The sequence below is a fragment of the Apiospora marii genome (assembly GCF_038362585.1).
Source record: "Apiospora marii strain CBS 49790 chromosome Unknown utg000003l_segment0_segment0, whole genome shotgun sequence".
In the NCBI taxonomy this organism is placed as follows: domain Eukaryota; kingdom Fungi; phylum Ascomycota; class Sordariomycetes; order Amphisphaeriales; family Apiosporaceae; genus Apiospora; species Apiospora marii.
The window spans coordinates 930,290-946,195 of NW_027117374.1; the positions used below are offsets into that span (position 1 = coordinate 930,290).

The 15,906-nt window shown below is 54.6% G+C and overlaps 4 protein-coding genes across 4 annotated transcripts; 3 read left to right on the top strand and 1 right to left on the bottom strand.

Moving 5' to 3' along the window:
- Positions 1-1,411: 1,411 nt before the first annotated feature.
- On the top strand, positions 1,412-2,251 carry PG985_003768 (uncharacterized protein; the record flags this gene model as incomplete). Its single annotated transcript, XM_066823537.1, has 1 exon — positions 1,412-2,251. One exon carries the CDS (start codon positions 1,412-1,414, stop codon positions 2,249-2,251), a length of 840 nt encoding a protein of 279 aa, XP_066686697.1.
- A 953-nt stretch (positions 2,252-3,204) lies between these two features.
- PG985_003769 (GYF domain protein) lies at positions 3,205-7,899 on the bottom strand (the record flags this gene model as incomplete). The annotated part of the gene is made up of 3 exons (XM_066823538.1): positions 3,205-3,509; positions 3,568-7,541; positions 7,796-7,899. 3 exons carry the CDS (start codon positions 7,897-7,899, stop codon positions 3,205-3,207), a joined length of 4,383 nt encoding a protein of 1,460 aa, XP_066686698.1.
- Positions 7,900-10,972: 3,073 nt separating this feature from the next.
- On the top strand, positions 10,973-12,207 carry PG985_003770 (PHB depolymerase family esterase; the record flags this gene model as incomplete). The annotated part of the gene is made up of 3 exons (XM_066823539.1): positions 10,973-11,143; positions 11,223-12,073; positions 12,126-12,207. The coding sequence occupies 3 exons, from the start codon at positions 10,973-10,975 to the stop codon at positions 12,205-12,207; spliced, it is 1,104 nt and encodes a 367-aa protein (XP_066686699.1).
- Positions 12,208-13,192: 985 nt separating this feature from the next.
- On the top strand, positions 13,193-15,315 carry PG985_003771 (uncharacterized protein; the record flags this gene model as incomplete). Its single annotated transcript, XM_066823540.1, has 2 exons — positions 13,193-13,897; positions 14,689-15,315. The coding sequence occupies 2 exons, from the start codon at positions 13,193-13,195 to the stop codon at positions 15,313-15,315; spliced, it is 1,332 nt and encodes a 443-aa protein (XP_066686700.1).
- Between the last annotated feature and the right edge of the window lie 591 nt (positions 15,316-15,906).

Here is a 15,906-nt window from a genome sequence, read left to right on the forward strand (position 1 = left end):
AGCATCTCGTTTCGTCATGCGTCTTTCATGGCCTTTAATAGGAACGAGTGCTCCGTAGAATTGTTATCTCTTAGCCTCCGACCGGCGGCAACGTGAACGTCGTACATATCGGCCTCAACAGCGGCACGAATGATAGCCTACACTAGGCTATACGACGACAATAAATGATTCATTATATGACTCGTTGGCTAAGCTTTCTGTTTGGTTTTACTATAAGTACTTATTGACCTGGAAGTAGAGATGGAGGGGGGGACTGAAGAAATGAGCAGCTCGCAAGGCTGTCTCGGCACAGCCCCCATGCACTGGAACGCCTCCCAGCATTTGGACCGACTGTGTAACCAATGGGTTGACTGTGTGTCAGCCAGGCTGAAAATGAAACGAGACCCCTCATTTTAACGCCCGTTTCTCCGATGCGTCTTTCCATCTTCTCCTTCTGTATTCTATACATCCTCATCATCTCCCGCACCACCACACCATGCATCTCATCAACATCGACACTCTCCAGCTGGAGAGGTTCGACGTCAACCCTCCCCCTTACGCAATTTTGTCTCATCGATGGCGTGATGAGGAGGTTTCCTTCAGCGAGTTCGCGGACTTCGACAAGCGGCAAGGGAAAGCCGGGTTCACCAAAATTCTCGACACCTGTGCCCAGGCTCGAAAGGACAAGCTGGCTTACGTGTGGGTCGACACTTGCTGTATCGACAAGTCCAGCAGCGCCGAGCTCAGCGAGGCCATCAACTCCATGTTCGCGTGGTACCAGGGCGCAACCGTCTGTTATGCATTCCTGGACGACGTTTTCGCCAGCGAGCAATACGTGGATAGCGCGGCGTTGGGCCCATCCCAGTGGTCTAAGGCTCCCTATGACAGCATGGCAAAGAGCGTCTGGTTTGAACGAGGCTGGACCCTGCAGGAGTTGATTGCTCCCAGGACTTTGGAATTTTTCTGTAGGCCTGAAAGTCGACACGATACAAGTTGGTGCTATCTTGGAAACAGGAGAAGACTCTCCCACTTTATCAAGCACACTACTGGTATTCCTTCGGACCTGCTTTTTGGGAAAGGGCAGCTCTCCAGATACAGTGTATCGACAAGGATGAGCTGGGCAGCTAATCGCAAAACCACCCGTCAAGAAGACACCGCCTATTGCTTGATGGGTCTCTTTGGCGTTAACATGCCTTTGCTGTACGGCGAGGGGCCCAAAGCTTTTCTCCGTCTCCAGGAAGAAATCATGAGAACCATCGACGACGATACGATTCTCGCATGGAAAGAGCCTCCTTCATCGGATTTCGACAGCTTTCGAGGAATATTTGCTCCTTCGCCGAGCTATTTCGCCTCTGCGCCCGACTTGGAGCCAATACGTAGCTACGAAGCCGATAGCCACTTCGTTAATACTTCCAGAGGATTACGTACCAACATGACTGTTTGCCCTACGCGAGAGATGCTGGGAAAGATGGGCACAGAAAACCATGGTCAAAGCTATGTCCTACTGCCCCTGAATTGTTACGACCGGGATCAATATTCCGAAGGACAATGTGAAGCTATCCTACTTCGATGGCAACACGACAGAACGTACATGCGAGTCCCCAGCCAAGGTCTTTATAAATGGAAGTATGGGCAGGTGAGCAGAGACTCGACCGTGTTCGTGGGGAAAGATGATAAGCCCGTCACTTTCCTGATTGGCAGTGGTTCCCGAAAGATCATCTTTCAGCTACCCGACAAAGGTGTCACCTTTCTCCAGGATTTGTCACCGGTCAAGGGCGATTACGATCCCAGCCGCTACACCTTCAGTATGGCTGGAGTACCCGAGGTACCATGCAAGCTTGCGTTTGTTTTCCATCTTGAGGAATTCACCCGGCTGCTACTCGTAGCCATTAGGTTAAACGGGACTGGAACCTCTGGCAAACAAGAAACCGACTACATCATGGTAACCGACGTGCTACCGGTTGAGTCTACGACACATTATGAAAAACGCATTGTCAAATTCCGGGACCAGTGGATTTCAGAAACAGATGATACCACACAGTATCTTAAAGTGAAATTCCAGAGGCTATCCAGATCCGTGACGCAAGACCAAGTCCAAAGTATCAAATCTCGTCCAGTGGGTGACATATTCACCCAAGACGTAAAAATTCGCTCCGCAGACGGGCTTACGAAAATGATGCTACGAGTATCACTGGTAAAGGAGGCTGTGTACAGGGATCCTACATATGTTCTCAGGCTTTCATTTATAGGATCGAGATTGCCCTCCATTTAAGCTCCTCTAAGGGACGCTTTACTAGAGCTAACACGGCATGGACTTAGAGTTGAAAAAACAGAAGAAAAAAAAAAAAAAAAAGGAAAAAAAGGAAAGGGAGATATAAGACGACTAAAACCTATTTGAATTGCACTTAATATTACATCTTATTTTCTATATAGATATAATATAGAATTATAATTCTAAGAGTATAATAAAACGGTTAGTCTATTAACTCCCAGGAGATTCGATAAACCCATTAGTCGACCCTATACGACGCACCTAGTAAAGTCCCCGTATTAGATAAGCCTCGTTATTAGATTGTGACTTTAAAAAGCATTAGAATGGTAGAGGGAAATTTATCGTCGGGATGTAGCTGTCAGCGTATTAGCTCTCTACGTTTTAATTAACGTAACCTCATAGCTTACGGCTTAGACAGGGTCATGAAACCTGAAACTCGCGTGTCATTAGACACTCTTCAGCCTACAAACCACCATTCCTAGGTAAGTATGAACTAAGATATCCCTTGCCGTGGCGGTGAAGACTACCGATTTGTGTGACTAACCTCTACAGAATGTGTCAGATGGAGCATTTAAGTAACTCCATGAACTCTTATGTTAGGACATCTCGTCAATATTCGTCTACACCTTTTATATCATCAGTGGGCACATAGCAAGTTAATAATCAACCGTAAGAAATACAACATCGTCTGGAAACCATGACTTAATTCTTGTCTTCATTCATACCATACATACATACACGCGTACAAGCATGCAATCCTAGCCACTACTCGCTGCTCATAACCAGTCATGTGCAATCATTCATCCCCAGCAGTCCCACAGGCACCACCAACCAAGCACCGCTGTAGATTCCGACAAACAAACGCTCGGTAAATATACTGTCGGCAAGAAGGCAGTCGCTATGGGTGCCGTTCAATATGTGTGAAAACAACGAACGATGCCCTGAGACGTCATCTATTTCTTGCCCTTCTTGCGGCCAGGAACAACCTTGAATCCGGCCGGGAGAGCGGCAGCCTCGCTGCTGGCCTCCGTCTTGGTGCTCTTCTTAGCCACCTCGTTCCACCCACCGGCATTACCAGTTTGGGCAGGAACGTCAATCGTCTGCTTCTCCACCACACCTCTCTCGGCGAGCTTCTTGCGGCGGATGAACTCCATAGCGAAATGCTGGCCGTTCATTGTCTTCGAGTTCCCGTAGATAATTTCTGCGATGATGTCGACGTCCAGAGGCATCTCCATAAGGCTCTTGATGAATTCATTCACTGTAATAGAAGTTAGTTACAGTTACTATGCTGTTTTCTTGGGAAAGACGATACTTACTGTCAAGAATGCCTGTCGTCCCCCGGGTCAGCTGGACATTGAGCCATTTCTTGAACTCGTCCATGGCCTCGTTGCGGCCAGATGGGGCCGCGACCCCAGCGGGCTTCACGACAGGCTTGGGGGCGGCAGCCGGAGCAGCAACAGCCGGCTTCACGTTGGTGGTGCTGACAGATCGAGTAGCTGCAGGGCCAGTAGGAATCTTGACCTTGCCTCCAGCACCCACAGTAGCCCACCCGGCAGCAGGCGACGAGGCGGCCGAGGCAGCAGCCGAAGCTGGCAACGAAGTAGTGTTGGGCTTGCTGGCGAGATCGGCGTAACGCTTTCCTGCCGCAGAGGGCGCGCCCACCTGGACAGCGGCGGTCTCCTTAGCCTTCTGCTTACGGACCTCCTCCTCACGCTGGATTTCCGCAAGGGTCTTCTTCTTGTCAGAGCTCTGCTGCGGGGCAGTCAGACCAGGCGCCGGTCCCTTGGGAGCAGCAGCAGGCTTAGCCCAAGGGGAACCAGTGGATGGCACGTTCACAGGAGAGGCGGTACCCCAAGTGCTAGTTGTAGGCAAGCCCGAAGCGAGAGCTGCAGCCTTCTCCCGCTCGCGAGCTGCTTCCTGCTCAGCCATTGCACGACGCGAGGCGGCGAGAGCCTCCTCAGCCTTGGCAGCCTTCTTGGCCTCGGCCTCTTGGATCTCCTTCAGACTAGGCCCACGGTGGGATTCCGAGGTGTCCTTGGCCCACGGTGCCAGAGGCGGGGGTTGAGCGGCAGCGGACGAAGGAGTGATTTCGGGAGTATCGGAACGGGAGCTAGTAGCGTACTGTTCCGGCAGGTTGGACTTGACGCGTTGGGGCGCGGGTGCAGGGAGAGGAGTACCAGATTGGGGAGGAGGGAACGGCATGGGGAGACCACTGTTCTTCATGGCCTCAGCGGCTTGAGCTTGCTGGAATTGTTTGTTCATGGCAGCATTGTCTGCCTCGTTGGCAAGCTCGTCTTCATCCTGTCCTGCCATCATCTCTTCCATGGCGGCGGATTGGGCTTCGGTCAGTTGGGCTGCCGAGGATCCATCAGCCTGTCCCGAGGCAGGTGCGGCGCCATGTTGCTGTTCCATCTGGCCGTTCTCGGCCTGGTATTGTTCAAATTCCTGGAGACGCGCACGGAACCCCTCGGCGTCATCGAGGAGGTCGCTGCTCCGTGGGAGCCGGTCCCGAAAGGACTCTTGTGACTGCTCACCAATGGGTGCCTGAGATTGTTGCCCAGTCATTACTTCGCTCGACCTCTGCTGGAGGTTGGCCAAGAGATCACGTTCCTGGGTTGAGAGCCCGTCCTCTCGAAACATGTCGAGGCCCGTACTACCGTGGCCGATGGGTTGATGTGCCGGGTGCCCGCCAAAAAAAGCATTCGTAGCGCCGATAGGGCCGATGGGGGCCTGTGGGGGGAGCGTGACAGGAGAGGCAATGCTACCAAAACTTGGCTGGCTTTGCAGGCTGTGGGCACTAGAGTGATGGTGAAGGTTAGGATGACCACCCTGCAGTTGCGCGCGAGCGAGACGCTGCTGGTTCGAGAGTATGTCACGCTGCTGGGCCATGAGGTACTGCTCCTCCTGCTTTCGTCGCTCCAGGTCGTTTTGTTCCTGGGCCGTCAAAGTCCTTCCGAAGCTGGGGAAGGCGCCGACGAGAGGAGGTTGAACAACCCCAGAGGTAGATGAGAACGGCCCAGGGACCGTGGGAGGATTTCCATGGGGGACGCCGATTTGAGGTACCAAGAAAGGCTCACGGGAGTTGCCAATGCGCCTAATAAGCTGCCCAAGGGGCTCGAACTCCGGATCCTCTACCTTCTTGACACGAAGATCGGGAGTAAAGAAGTTAGCTTTATACCAATCGTTCATCTCAAGCCCAGTGAAGGGTCCCTGCTCTTGGCCCTGGGGATCCAAGTAAACCCAGCGCATCCGGTCTGGCATGACCATCGTCCTAACCTGGGCCGTTGGTGGTTCAGAAGCCTGAGCGCCACTAAAAGGGGTGCCGGAGCTCTGCGGGAAACCTTGACCTTGAGAAGTAGCTGCGACGCCACCTTGGTGGGGCCCCGATGAAACGGGGGTGCGCGACGCTTCGGCGTTCAGAATATCGGCAAAGAAGCCCCGGCCAGCTCTCATCGGACTTTCGGTTTCGCGGGAGTGATCACCAAAAGCATTGCGGCCAATAGCGCCAAGAGGATTGACCTGGCGGAGATCGGGCATGGAATCGGAGAGGCTCTCGTTGTCATGGGCGTGCATTTGGGACTGCATAGCGGCAGGGAACAGAGAGCCCAGCTTGCTACCACGCCCGATGGAGCCAGACCCGGCAAGTCCAGTGGTGCTGGGCGGGCCGAAAACTCCATTGAGATTGCCCAGACTTGGCGAATGGAGGTCGCCCATGGGGTTAAAGAGGGAACCACCAAGTGAACCACCAAATGCATTGCCGAAGGGGTTCGGGTTTCGCTCACGATCTGGAGTAGCGGATGTTGGCCATCCACCCAGAGCGCCCAGGGAAGGATAAGCCTTGGCACCAACACTGGAAGTCTGACTGCGATCACTTCCTTCGAAGCCGGTCGGGGCAAAGCCTCGAGGTAAACCACCGCCAAATGCGCCCGCAATGTGCTCGTTACCACCGAGTCCCAGGCCGTGAGAGTGCAGTCTTTCACCTGCATCATCATGCTCGCCGCGCTCCCCGGGGGGACTGCGATAAGGGTTGGTCTCAGATGGGCTCAGCGGCTCGTGATCCTGGTCCGGGCGGCTGCCGATATTGAGGCCAGACATGCCAAAGTCGGCAGCAGAACCTTTCACGGGGGTGTCGAACGTTGAACCACGATGGCCTTGAGGTGGTGGGCTGGTATCCTGAGCGCCTCCCAGGGAAGCGCTACCCGACAAATTGTCTTCTCCACCGAACGGATCCGTATCGGTACGAGGTCGGGCACGCCAAGAACTGGCGGTAGCTGCTTCGGCAACACGAGCATTCATGCTGTCAGAACTGTCTTTGGGTATCAGATGGGCCAGACGCGACTCGCCACGGGCGTTTCCAGGTCGCTTTTCGCCAATGGCCGATGTGGCGCCTGGCAAGGCGAAATTACCAAAACCACCCCCACCACCAATAGCAGATGGGGTGGTGGCTCCCGGAGTCGTAGCACTCTGCGCCTGTCCCCAAATAGATGATGCGGCGCCGAGACCCGAAGCGGCCGTAGTCGTGTTGTTCCGCATCAGCGAAAAGGGCATCATGGGGTTGGGCTTGGTGGCGCTGGCCGGAGCATCCTCGGGTTCCTCGAATGTGGTCTCCTTGACATCGGCGTTCTTTCTTCCCCAGAAGGAGCCTCCCTCCTCCCGGGGCTGGCGTGCAGACAAGGGGGAATTGAGGCCGCCGCCACTGGAGAAGGGGTTCGTATCGGTCGTCTCACGTCGGCGGGTACCAGGTCTCGATGCTGAAGTCGGAGAAGCCAGCGAGAAGTTGCCCCCGGTGCCTTGAGACACCGAGGTCTTCCGTCCGTTGAGTGCCACTCCTCCACCTGGTTGATTGCCACTGTCTTTGGCATTCTGTTGGGGCGGCTTGGCAGCAGCGTTGATATCAGAAGCCAACAGTTGTCTCTCTTCCGGAGTCGGGTCGCGCAAGTTGCTCGCTATCGTGGACGCAGACGCATCCCAGCACAAATCCGGTTCTTGAGGTAGGACATGGGTATCATTGCGATTGCCCCAGCCCCGAGTCGCAGTGCTGTTGCCGTTCAAGTGGCCGGGGTTCCAGCCTGAGACGAAAAGACTGGAAGCATCGCCGGGATCGAGGTTGTCATAAACGGATAGCATCTCTTCTCTGCTATACTGCGAAGGTACTGTATGACTTTCTGGCGGCACAGCTGAGGAGGGGACGGCTTCGGAAGGAACATTGCTCTGGCTGATGGACTGGCTGGGAGTGGTCGAAGATCTTCGGAAGGTGAGGGTTCCATTAGTTGATCTGCCCTGTCTCGACCTGTGTATAGTGCCCATGTCAGTCATCGAGCTTAGAAGTATTAAGGTGGACGGGCATCATCCATCCCAATTTGGAAAAACTGGGCTGGAGGAATTCGAGAAGCAGGAAAAGCGTCATGGACCAGTCCACCGAACCACCCTGCATCGATGCAACCAGGAGCGCAAGGGACGGCAGTTCCGGCCTCCGGCCAAACGAAAAGGAGCCGACGCACCAAGCAGATTGGACGAGGGGGAGTCTTGTAGAAGATGACCTACCATTCACCACTGTTGCTTCCACGTCCGTCTGTTCTCGTGCCGTTTCGTGCGTCGCGGTTCTGGCCTGCAGCAGCCGAAGCAAAACTAAGATTTGTTGCCGGCATTTTCACTGTGAGGAAAAAATAAAAGACAGTACTCGAGGGTTGGATCGCTAGGCTGTGACTTGTCGCAAAAACGGGATTTGGACAAAATATCGAGATGCGGAATGGGTCGCGTCTCGGGTGGCGTGTCTCGTAGTTCGGAGGTTGGCAGTGGAGGGGCGAACGGTGGTCTGTCTGTTTGGCCTGGGGGAGCAGGGGAAAGCAGAGCAGAGTACGAGTGCGGAGGGGAAGATTAGTGCGATGCGAAGGCACGGCTCAATATGATGCGCAAAGGCAGGAAGATATTTTGGGGGGTTTGGGATTGGATGTGGATGAGGGTGTGGTGGTTTGGTAGCTGATGGTGGTACAGTTTTTTTCAACCTAAAGTAATGTGCACGTCAAACCTTGGGAGAGGTGAGTTTTGAGATTTTGAGATTTTACCTTTGCTTCCGTTAAGGCAAGGCTGGGCTCTCTTTTCGGGGTGGGTTTCTAGCTCCGCCATTTCCTGTTGCTGGATGTTGCCTGCTACAAACCGCGACAGTACTTGCTTTTTTCCCTTCTTCTGCTATCCGATGCGACTGGGAGAACTAAGGAACCGGATGAGAACAATAACAATCGCTTTAATGTTCTCGTATCTCACATGCTAATCTTGCTCACTTTACACACTAACATGCGATTTCATCAATGCTTTTTTCATTGTGCTGGCGCTGTTGATGCAAGTCAACAACCAGCTCTTGCAGGAAACGCCTTAGGTCTCTACCTGGAAAAAACCAGTGCCCACACACTGTGACGGTCCCCTGATCTACCTCAAGTACCGGCATGCTAATGCTACAGCTCTCCCGAACTCAGATCTGGGTAAATGACCGTATACCTATGTCATCGGCATTTTCACGATTCTAGCAGCATCGGCCATGGCCGCACTCCTGCATTCAGTGTGCAGTTTGGGTGCATTGGTTGTCTTGCGGGATGGCAGAGCTACCTGCAATGCAGAATTAATTGTACGAAGTGGTGCCGGTGACAAAGGCGAATTGAAGCTCCATTGATTGATTGGAACTGGAGAGTTGGGTAACATTCAAGACAGGTCAGCTGTAGGCTTGTGACTGGCTCTCTGCCCAATTGAAGCCCCAGCCAGCAAGGCCGACCACACGCCACGTCAAAATTGAACAGCGACTGACCTAAAAGAAACCCGCCCCGTTGTTGCCCTCGTCACTCCGTCACTTGCTGTTGCCCTGAAGGAAAAGGGCCAAAACCCGGCCTGTGCCCAAGTGCCAAGCAGCCTCTGGGGCCTCTTTAAGGGAAAGCGTTTGGTGGGGTGACAACCGGGACTAGCCCTGGCCTGTTAGCCTCAACGTCACGGACCACATTAAAATCGAAACACGTCACAACATATCATCAAGCATCCGCAGTTGTTCCTCACGATAATGAAAAGTTGAATGGGCAGTGGATGGATAAGGCCCAACCAGGCATATCGTAACCTTCATATGGATCGTGTTCAGGGCAGGCATCTTCAAATCCTCGTCTTGTCTGCTACAGATAGAAACATGTCCCTTACATAGAACACTGTTAAGCTAGGTAGGTCGCTGGGGTGGGCACATGCATCCTTGTCTTGTCTGCGTTTGTGCGGGTGCTTCTCGATCAATCTGTGAATGCGAAAATGAAATTTGGTCATACCACATGACTCAAGAAACGAATCTGGTATTGATGAATTCAAGAGGTCACTTTGCGGTAATCCAACCTACTGACATTATATATACCCAAAAGATGAAGTGCATAGACTTGGTGGTATAGAGAGAGCTATGTAACTCGATCTAAGACATTGATTGTTCACTTGTAGGCGTCCTTGGCTTGAAGGAAGCATGGGGGTTTTAATGACTTTGATTTTCTGCATGTCCTTCAGTTTCACAGCTGGTATCGGTTGAGCTTTGTGTCATGAGCATTTGTAAGCGACAAAATTTTCAAGCAAGCAAGCATAGCCACTCAATCGATAGATTGAAATCCTCCGTGGCGCAATTGGCTAGCGCGTCTGACTGTTATCAAGTAGCAATCAGGAGGTTCACAGTTCAAGCCTGTGCGGGGGAGGTATCTTTTTTCATTTTTGCCCGCCTCAATCATACCTTCGGTTGGATTGATGCTGAACTCTTTTAGAACCGTTCTCAATTGGAGGGAGACTCTGGAGGCCAACAAGGAAGACAGCTGGGTAAATCACAAACTCCAATGCTCACGTTGATGCAGACTAGCCCGACGGCCCACGCCTTGCCAAAGCTATCAGCAAAACGATCCAAACATGGGCTGATTAAAACACTACCAGCGTCCTTTTTTTTCTTGCCGGGTCAAACGCGGCACCTTCTAACCCAAGGGTAATTGCCCAAGCAGAGACATGGACTGCTACTCGCGCATCTCTCATTCCAGCTGACGCAGATCCGGCGGGGACTGCACATCATAAATCTGCCGATCACTCTTGCCGGCAGCCTTGGTCGATCCAGTCCGTAGCTGCCTCCGTCCTGCCGGAGAAGCATCCATGTAAGTCGTAGTACTTGAGACTCGTGATAGAGCTGAAAAGGAAGATGTGACTTGGGCGCCGGATGAGGAAAGCAGTACGGATCGGACGGCCGAATTGGCCCAATGCGGCCGGATGGCAATATATTCTCCGAGGTCCTGCTGTCTTGGTCCACCAATCGGCATCGAGCGCCGCGACACAACCCCGGGCCCCCCAGCACCGCTAGGCTGCGGGCCCTGCAGCTTGACAGTTGGTTCCCTGGTGTTGGCTGCCACGACGTAACTATTTCTGGAAAGGCTTCCAGCGTTCTGGGGGCTGCGATTGGATGCTGGACCAAGAGCTTTACACTCATTTCCAACGTCATGCTCCGTCTCTTATCGCGAGGTTGCTTCACGAGGGTGGGCTGTTCGATCGTGCGGACCGAACAGCCACGCACGACGCTGATTCGACCAGAGACGATGCTGCGGATGATAGCGGGGACTAGCATCAGTCAATCGAAGTATATATAGCGGCTTCGGTATCACATACTGGAATTCGCGATAGGTAGTGTATTCGGTACCGCCAACTGCTCTCCCACTCCCCGCGTTGCAAGTGACGAAAATGGTTTCGACATCAGCACTCCACCATGGCCTGGCCGGTCTCTTCGCCGCCTCGCTGGCATCGGCCGCCAGCCTGGTTCAAGTGACCAACTTTGGCGGTAACCCGTCCGGCATCCAGATGTACATCGCGGCCCCTGCCAGCCTGCCCGCCAACCCAGCCATCATTGTCGCAGTAAGCCCAGTCACAACCCCCTTTTAAATCATGAAGTCGATATAAAGATGAAGTATATAACTAACCCTCGAACCACAAGATGCACCCCTGCGGCGGCAGCGCCCAGCAATACTACAACGAAAACAAGTTCGGCCGCCAGCTCGCGGACCAATACGGCTTCATCGCCATCTACCCGGGCACGACCAAAGACTTCAACTGCTGGGACGCCGCGACGACCGCCTCGCTGACGCACAACGGCGGCTCGGACTCGCAGGGCATCGTCAACATGGTGAAATACGCCATCGACAAGTACGGCGCCGACCCGAGCCGCGTCTACCTGACGGGCTCCTCGTCGGGCGCCATCATGACCAACGTGCTGGCGGGCGCGTACCCGGACGTCTTCGCGGCGGGCGCGGCCTTCTCCGGCATGCCGTACGGCTGCCTCGCGGGCTCGCCGGGGTCGAGCCCCATCTCGGCGGACCCGGCGTGCGCCAACGGGCAGAAGATCAAGACGGGGGCCGAGTGGGCGGCGCAGGTCAGGGCCGCGTACCCGAGCTACAGTGGCAAGTACCCGCGCATGCAGCTGTGGCACGGCACCGGCGACACCGTGATCCGGTACCAGGACCTGGCCGAGCAGGTTAAGCAGTGGTCGACCGTGCACGGCGTCGACTTCACGCGCAACATCACCAACAGCCCCCAGAGCGGATACACTCAGATGGTCTACGGCGACGGGACCCAGGTCGTGGCCTACAGCGGCGCCGGCGTGGGCCACTACGTTCCGACCAACGAGCAGGTCGTGCTCGACTGGTTCGGCATCACGGGCGGCGGCTCCGGCGGGTCTCCTGGGGGTCCCACCAGCACGGGCGCCAACCCTCCTCGACCGACGACGTCGTCACCACCCGTCACCACGAACCCGCCTACTGGTGGTCCAACCCAAACCCAATATGGACAGTAAGTCGACCATGTGTTCTTGGTGCCCGGACGATGTACTGACACTCTCAAGATGTGGCGGTAGTGGTTACTCGGGGCCTACCGTGTGTGCTGCCCCTTACACCTGCTCCACGGCCAACGCATGGTGTAAGTAGACTGTCCCTTTCTTGACCCTTGACCATCAACAAATATAATCAGTCCTCGAATTTTCTTCCATACTTCCATGCTAATAATTATTAATAGACGCCCAATGCTTATGATTGGGGAAAAAGGAATTAAAGACAGTTGTCGAATGTAGCAACTGGTTATCATCATGTATTTCTCGAGAGGGCGATACGCGTTGAATCAAAAGCCAGTTTCAACATCAGACTAATTTACCAAAAGTTCCAAAGGATTTATGTTTGCTGGCGAGTCTATATGATACGAGGTGTTTGCAACGCAATTACCTGGGCAGGCAAACTTTCTCTTTACACGAGATGAATGGAAGTAAGGCATATCAGTACCGTTCAAGGATTGCGAAAAGTACAGCGAGCATCATGCGAACATGGCTAAACCATCATTGGTAAAGGTCATCTGCTTTTGCTAGATTGCTTACTACAGGTAGGAAAATCTTTGGTCTCTTTTTTATCGCATTGGCGGCACTTCTTTCCACAGCATCAAGTCTCTCCGGGTTTCTATTTAGGTACATTTCAATAGTAAGCATGTCGCGACTAGGTAAAGATCTGAGGCTTAATTGGGCTCCGGCAGACAGGGATTTATCACGCCATACCCAACCGTTATGTTTGCCCACTTGGTTGATCAAGTATCCTGCTTGACAGCACCTAGACCGGGTACTGGACCGGAGTAACGGTGACTTGGAAGAATGGCGCAAAAGCTGCGGTGCAGAAACAGACACCCCACGAGCGTTGACTGCGCCCCCTTTCGGGTGGTTCCTTTCCAGGCAACAACACAAGCGGCACAGCCCACTAAAATTTGGCGCCGCAGTCGGATGAAATATTTACACCGCTTGCTCTTCGGTAATCGATTCGTATGGACTCATGAACTCTCACTCACTCGGCTACTTTTCCCGGAGACAAAAAGGTGATCAAGGTAGCTCCAAAGACGGACCGGAAACCAGCACATCCCCCAAATGATCACACGATGGACGCTTCCCCAATGTTGTCAGCCGTTGTCCAGGCAACCATCCTCCATATCATCGGCGTGATAGTCTCGTCGCGTTTCTCGGCGGGCGCCTATGATGAAGTATGGGAGGACCCGGTCTTCCGAGACTACTGGGCGGTGATGGGGAACTTAACCACCCCGCTGCCAGCCGGCCAGAATGCCACCGCCGCCGCCGCCGCCGCCGCCGCCGCCGCCGCCACAGCCACCTCGACCAACAACAGCACCGCCATGGCCCTGCTCAACCCAACGAGCACCAACAGCAGCAGCAACAGTTCTTCTTTTTACACGACCCCCGACCACCCCGGCCCCGAGCAGTGGTCCTGGTGGTACATCCCCAATCGCATCCTCACCACTTTGCTGATGAACGCCCTCCTCTACCTGTGGGCCGTGGGTCTCGAACGAGCCTTTCCCACACGCCCGCGCGGCGACCTGAGCGCCGTTCCGAAGCGGGAGAAGGTCGTGGTCGAGCTGAGCGAGGAGCACGAGGAGGAAGTAGTCAAGCAGTGGATCGCCCGGGGCCGGGTGCGCCGCTCCTCCATCAGCTGGTGCAACACGCTCATCAAGTGGCTGCTCGACGTCACCGTGCGCGCGACGCTGGAGGTCCTGCTCTGGGGCCTGCTCGTACATCTGTTGGATGGGAAGGTGTGGGACACACCCGGAGAGTTCTGGGGGGATGTCATCCAGGTAAGTTTCTCCTACTGAACTTGACCCCTGGGCTTGCAATGGTGCCCATGTAACCAAGTATCTCTTTTGTAATATACTGACTCACGAGTGAACACAGATGGGCGTGGGGAGCTGGATCGCATTCTGGATCACGGGGGGGCCTCTGATATCGCTCGTCTCCCTCGTGATCGTCCCCGCACCCAAACGGATTGTTTTTGAAAACGCCCTTAACTTGGCTTCGAGTGTGTTTTTTCACTGGTTTCTATCAAAGGCTGCTGCGTGGGTCATCAAGCAAGACGTAGTTCAAGAGTTCCTCCGTAGTAGTATCGAAGCCGCGAAGGATATGGAACAGCACAAAAGATGGGCTGAGAAGGGTCGGCTGTTGGACGAGCTGTGAGGAAGGGGTGGCAAAGAAGACTTTGGCAGTCTGATCAAGATCCGTGGGTGAAATCAAGGGGAAAGTCGAGGGGGAGGCAACACCAGGTTTCATTTATAGATGTCGACAATAGACACTCGCGTAGACATCAAGGGGATCAAGAGTTTCAGGAGTACTCAGTTGAGTAACAATCTTCTTCTCGAATTGGTTTTTCTTGGGGTTACGGATATTGACTGTCAGGTAGATCCACGGGACATCTCGTTGCACTAACAACGCTACCAGGGCGTCGTTCTAATTCCCTGGTCTCTCGCTTAGCAGCCCCCTGACATAGTCCGTTGGCCCCCACCCACCATCACCCCGCCCCTTGTTGGGCCTGGGGTGTGTCGTCACTGGTTTTAGAACATATTTGCACCCCGACATCGTCCGGCGCCTGAAGGCGCCCGGCGGCGCCGCCGCCTACCTCGACATCGGCTGCTGCTTCGGCCAGGACCTGCGCCGCCTCGTCCTCGACGGCGTCCCGTCCGAGCACCTGGTCGGGCTCGACAACGCGGGTCCCCTGATGGAGCTCGGCAAGGACCTCTTCCTGGACGGCGCGACGCTGCGCTCGCGCTTCGTGGTGGCCGACGTGTTCCGGGGCCCCGGCCAGGGCACGGCCTGGACGCGGCTGCTGTCCGATCCGCCGGCGAGGGCGGCGGCCGGGGGTGGGGGTGGCGGCAGTGGTTTCGACGTCGTGCACTGCAGCGCCTTCTTCCACCTCTTTCCCCTACCGGACCAGATCGCCGCCGCCAAGCAGATCGCCCCCCTCGTCAAGCAGGGCGGCCTCCTCGTCGGGCGGCAGATCGGCAGCGTGCGCCCGGGGGACGTGCCCGCCATCGACGAGGGCAGCGTCAGCTTCCGGCACGACGTCGAATCTCTGGCGGCTATGTGGGACGAGGTGGGCGCGGCGACGGGCACGGGGTGGGAGGTGACGGGCGACATGGACATGGTGGGCGTCAACCCGGACAGCCCGGTCGAGAATGCGGATAGCCGGCGGCTGCTGTTTACTATCACCAGAGTCCGTTGAATGGGGCTGGAAGAATCACCCCGTCTCTTCACGGAAGGATCTATGCAGGTCAGATTCTAGGACGACCATCATTAGAAGTGTTAGTCCGCAATCTTCGGTTAAAAATTAGTTCGGCGAGAGCGGGAACTACACCCCTGTGTCCCGGAGCAACTGAGCGTGCATAATATTACGTAGTCGGGTCAGCATGTGCCACATAATAAAGTTACTTATGCGCAGGTGACTAGGTACTCAGGCTCCATGTAGATCCAACAAGCGGCCGCAGAACTGGAACCGTACTCTCTATTAACAGCCCCTGTCTTGAATTCCAATTACTCCCGATCACAACATGGGGATAATCGAATACTACTGTGCTACTATCAGAGCTTCTTGTTCACCAAGAGACGCGGCCGGCTTGTTTTCACTGGGGCTTGTCGGTAGCAATAAAAGTAGGATGGAGAGTCCAAAAAGGCTAGAGATTTGATACACATCGGTTTGCATGCATTAGTTCAGATCAACGGCCAGGCCAGTACGTACTTACATCGTCAAAAGCCCCCTGCATGCAGGAGTATGGCGGCCGTTGACTCATATGCACGTCAGAAATCTTGCGGTTAG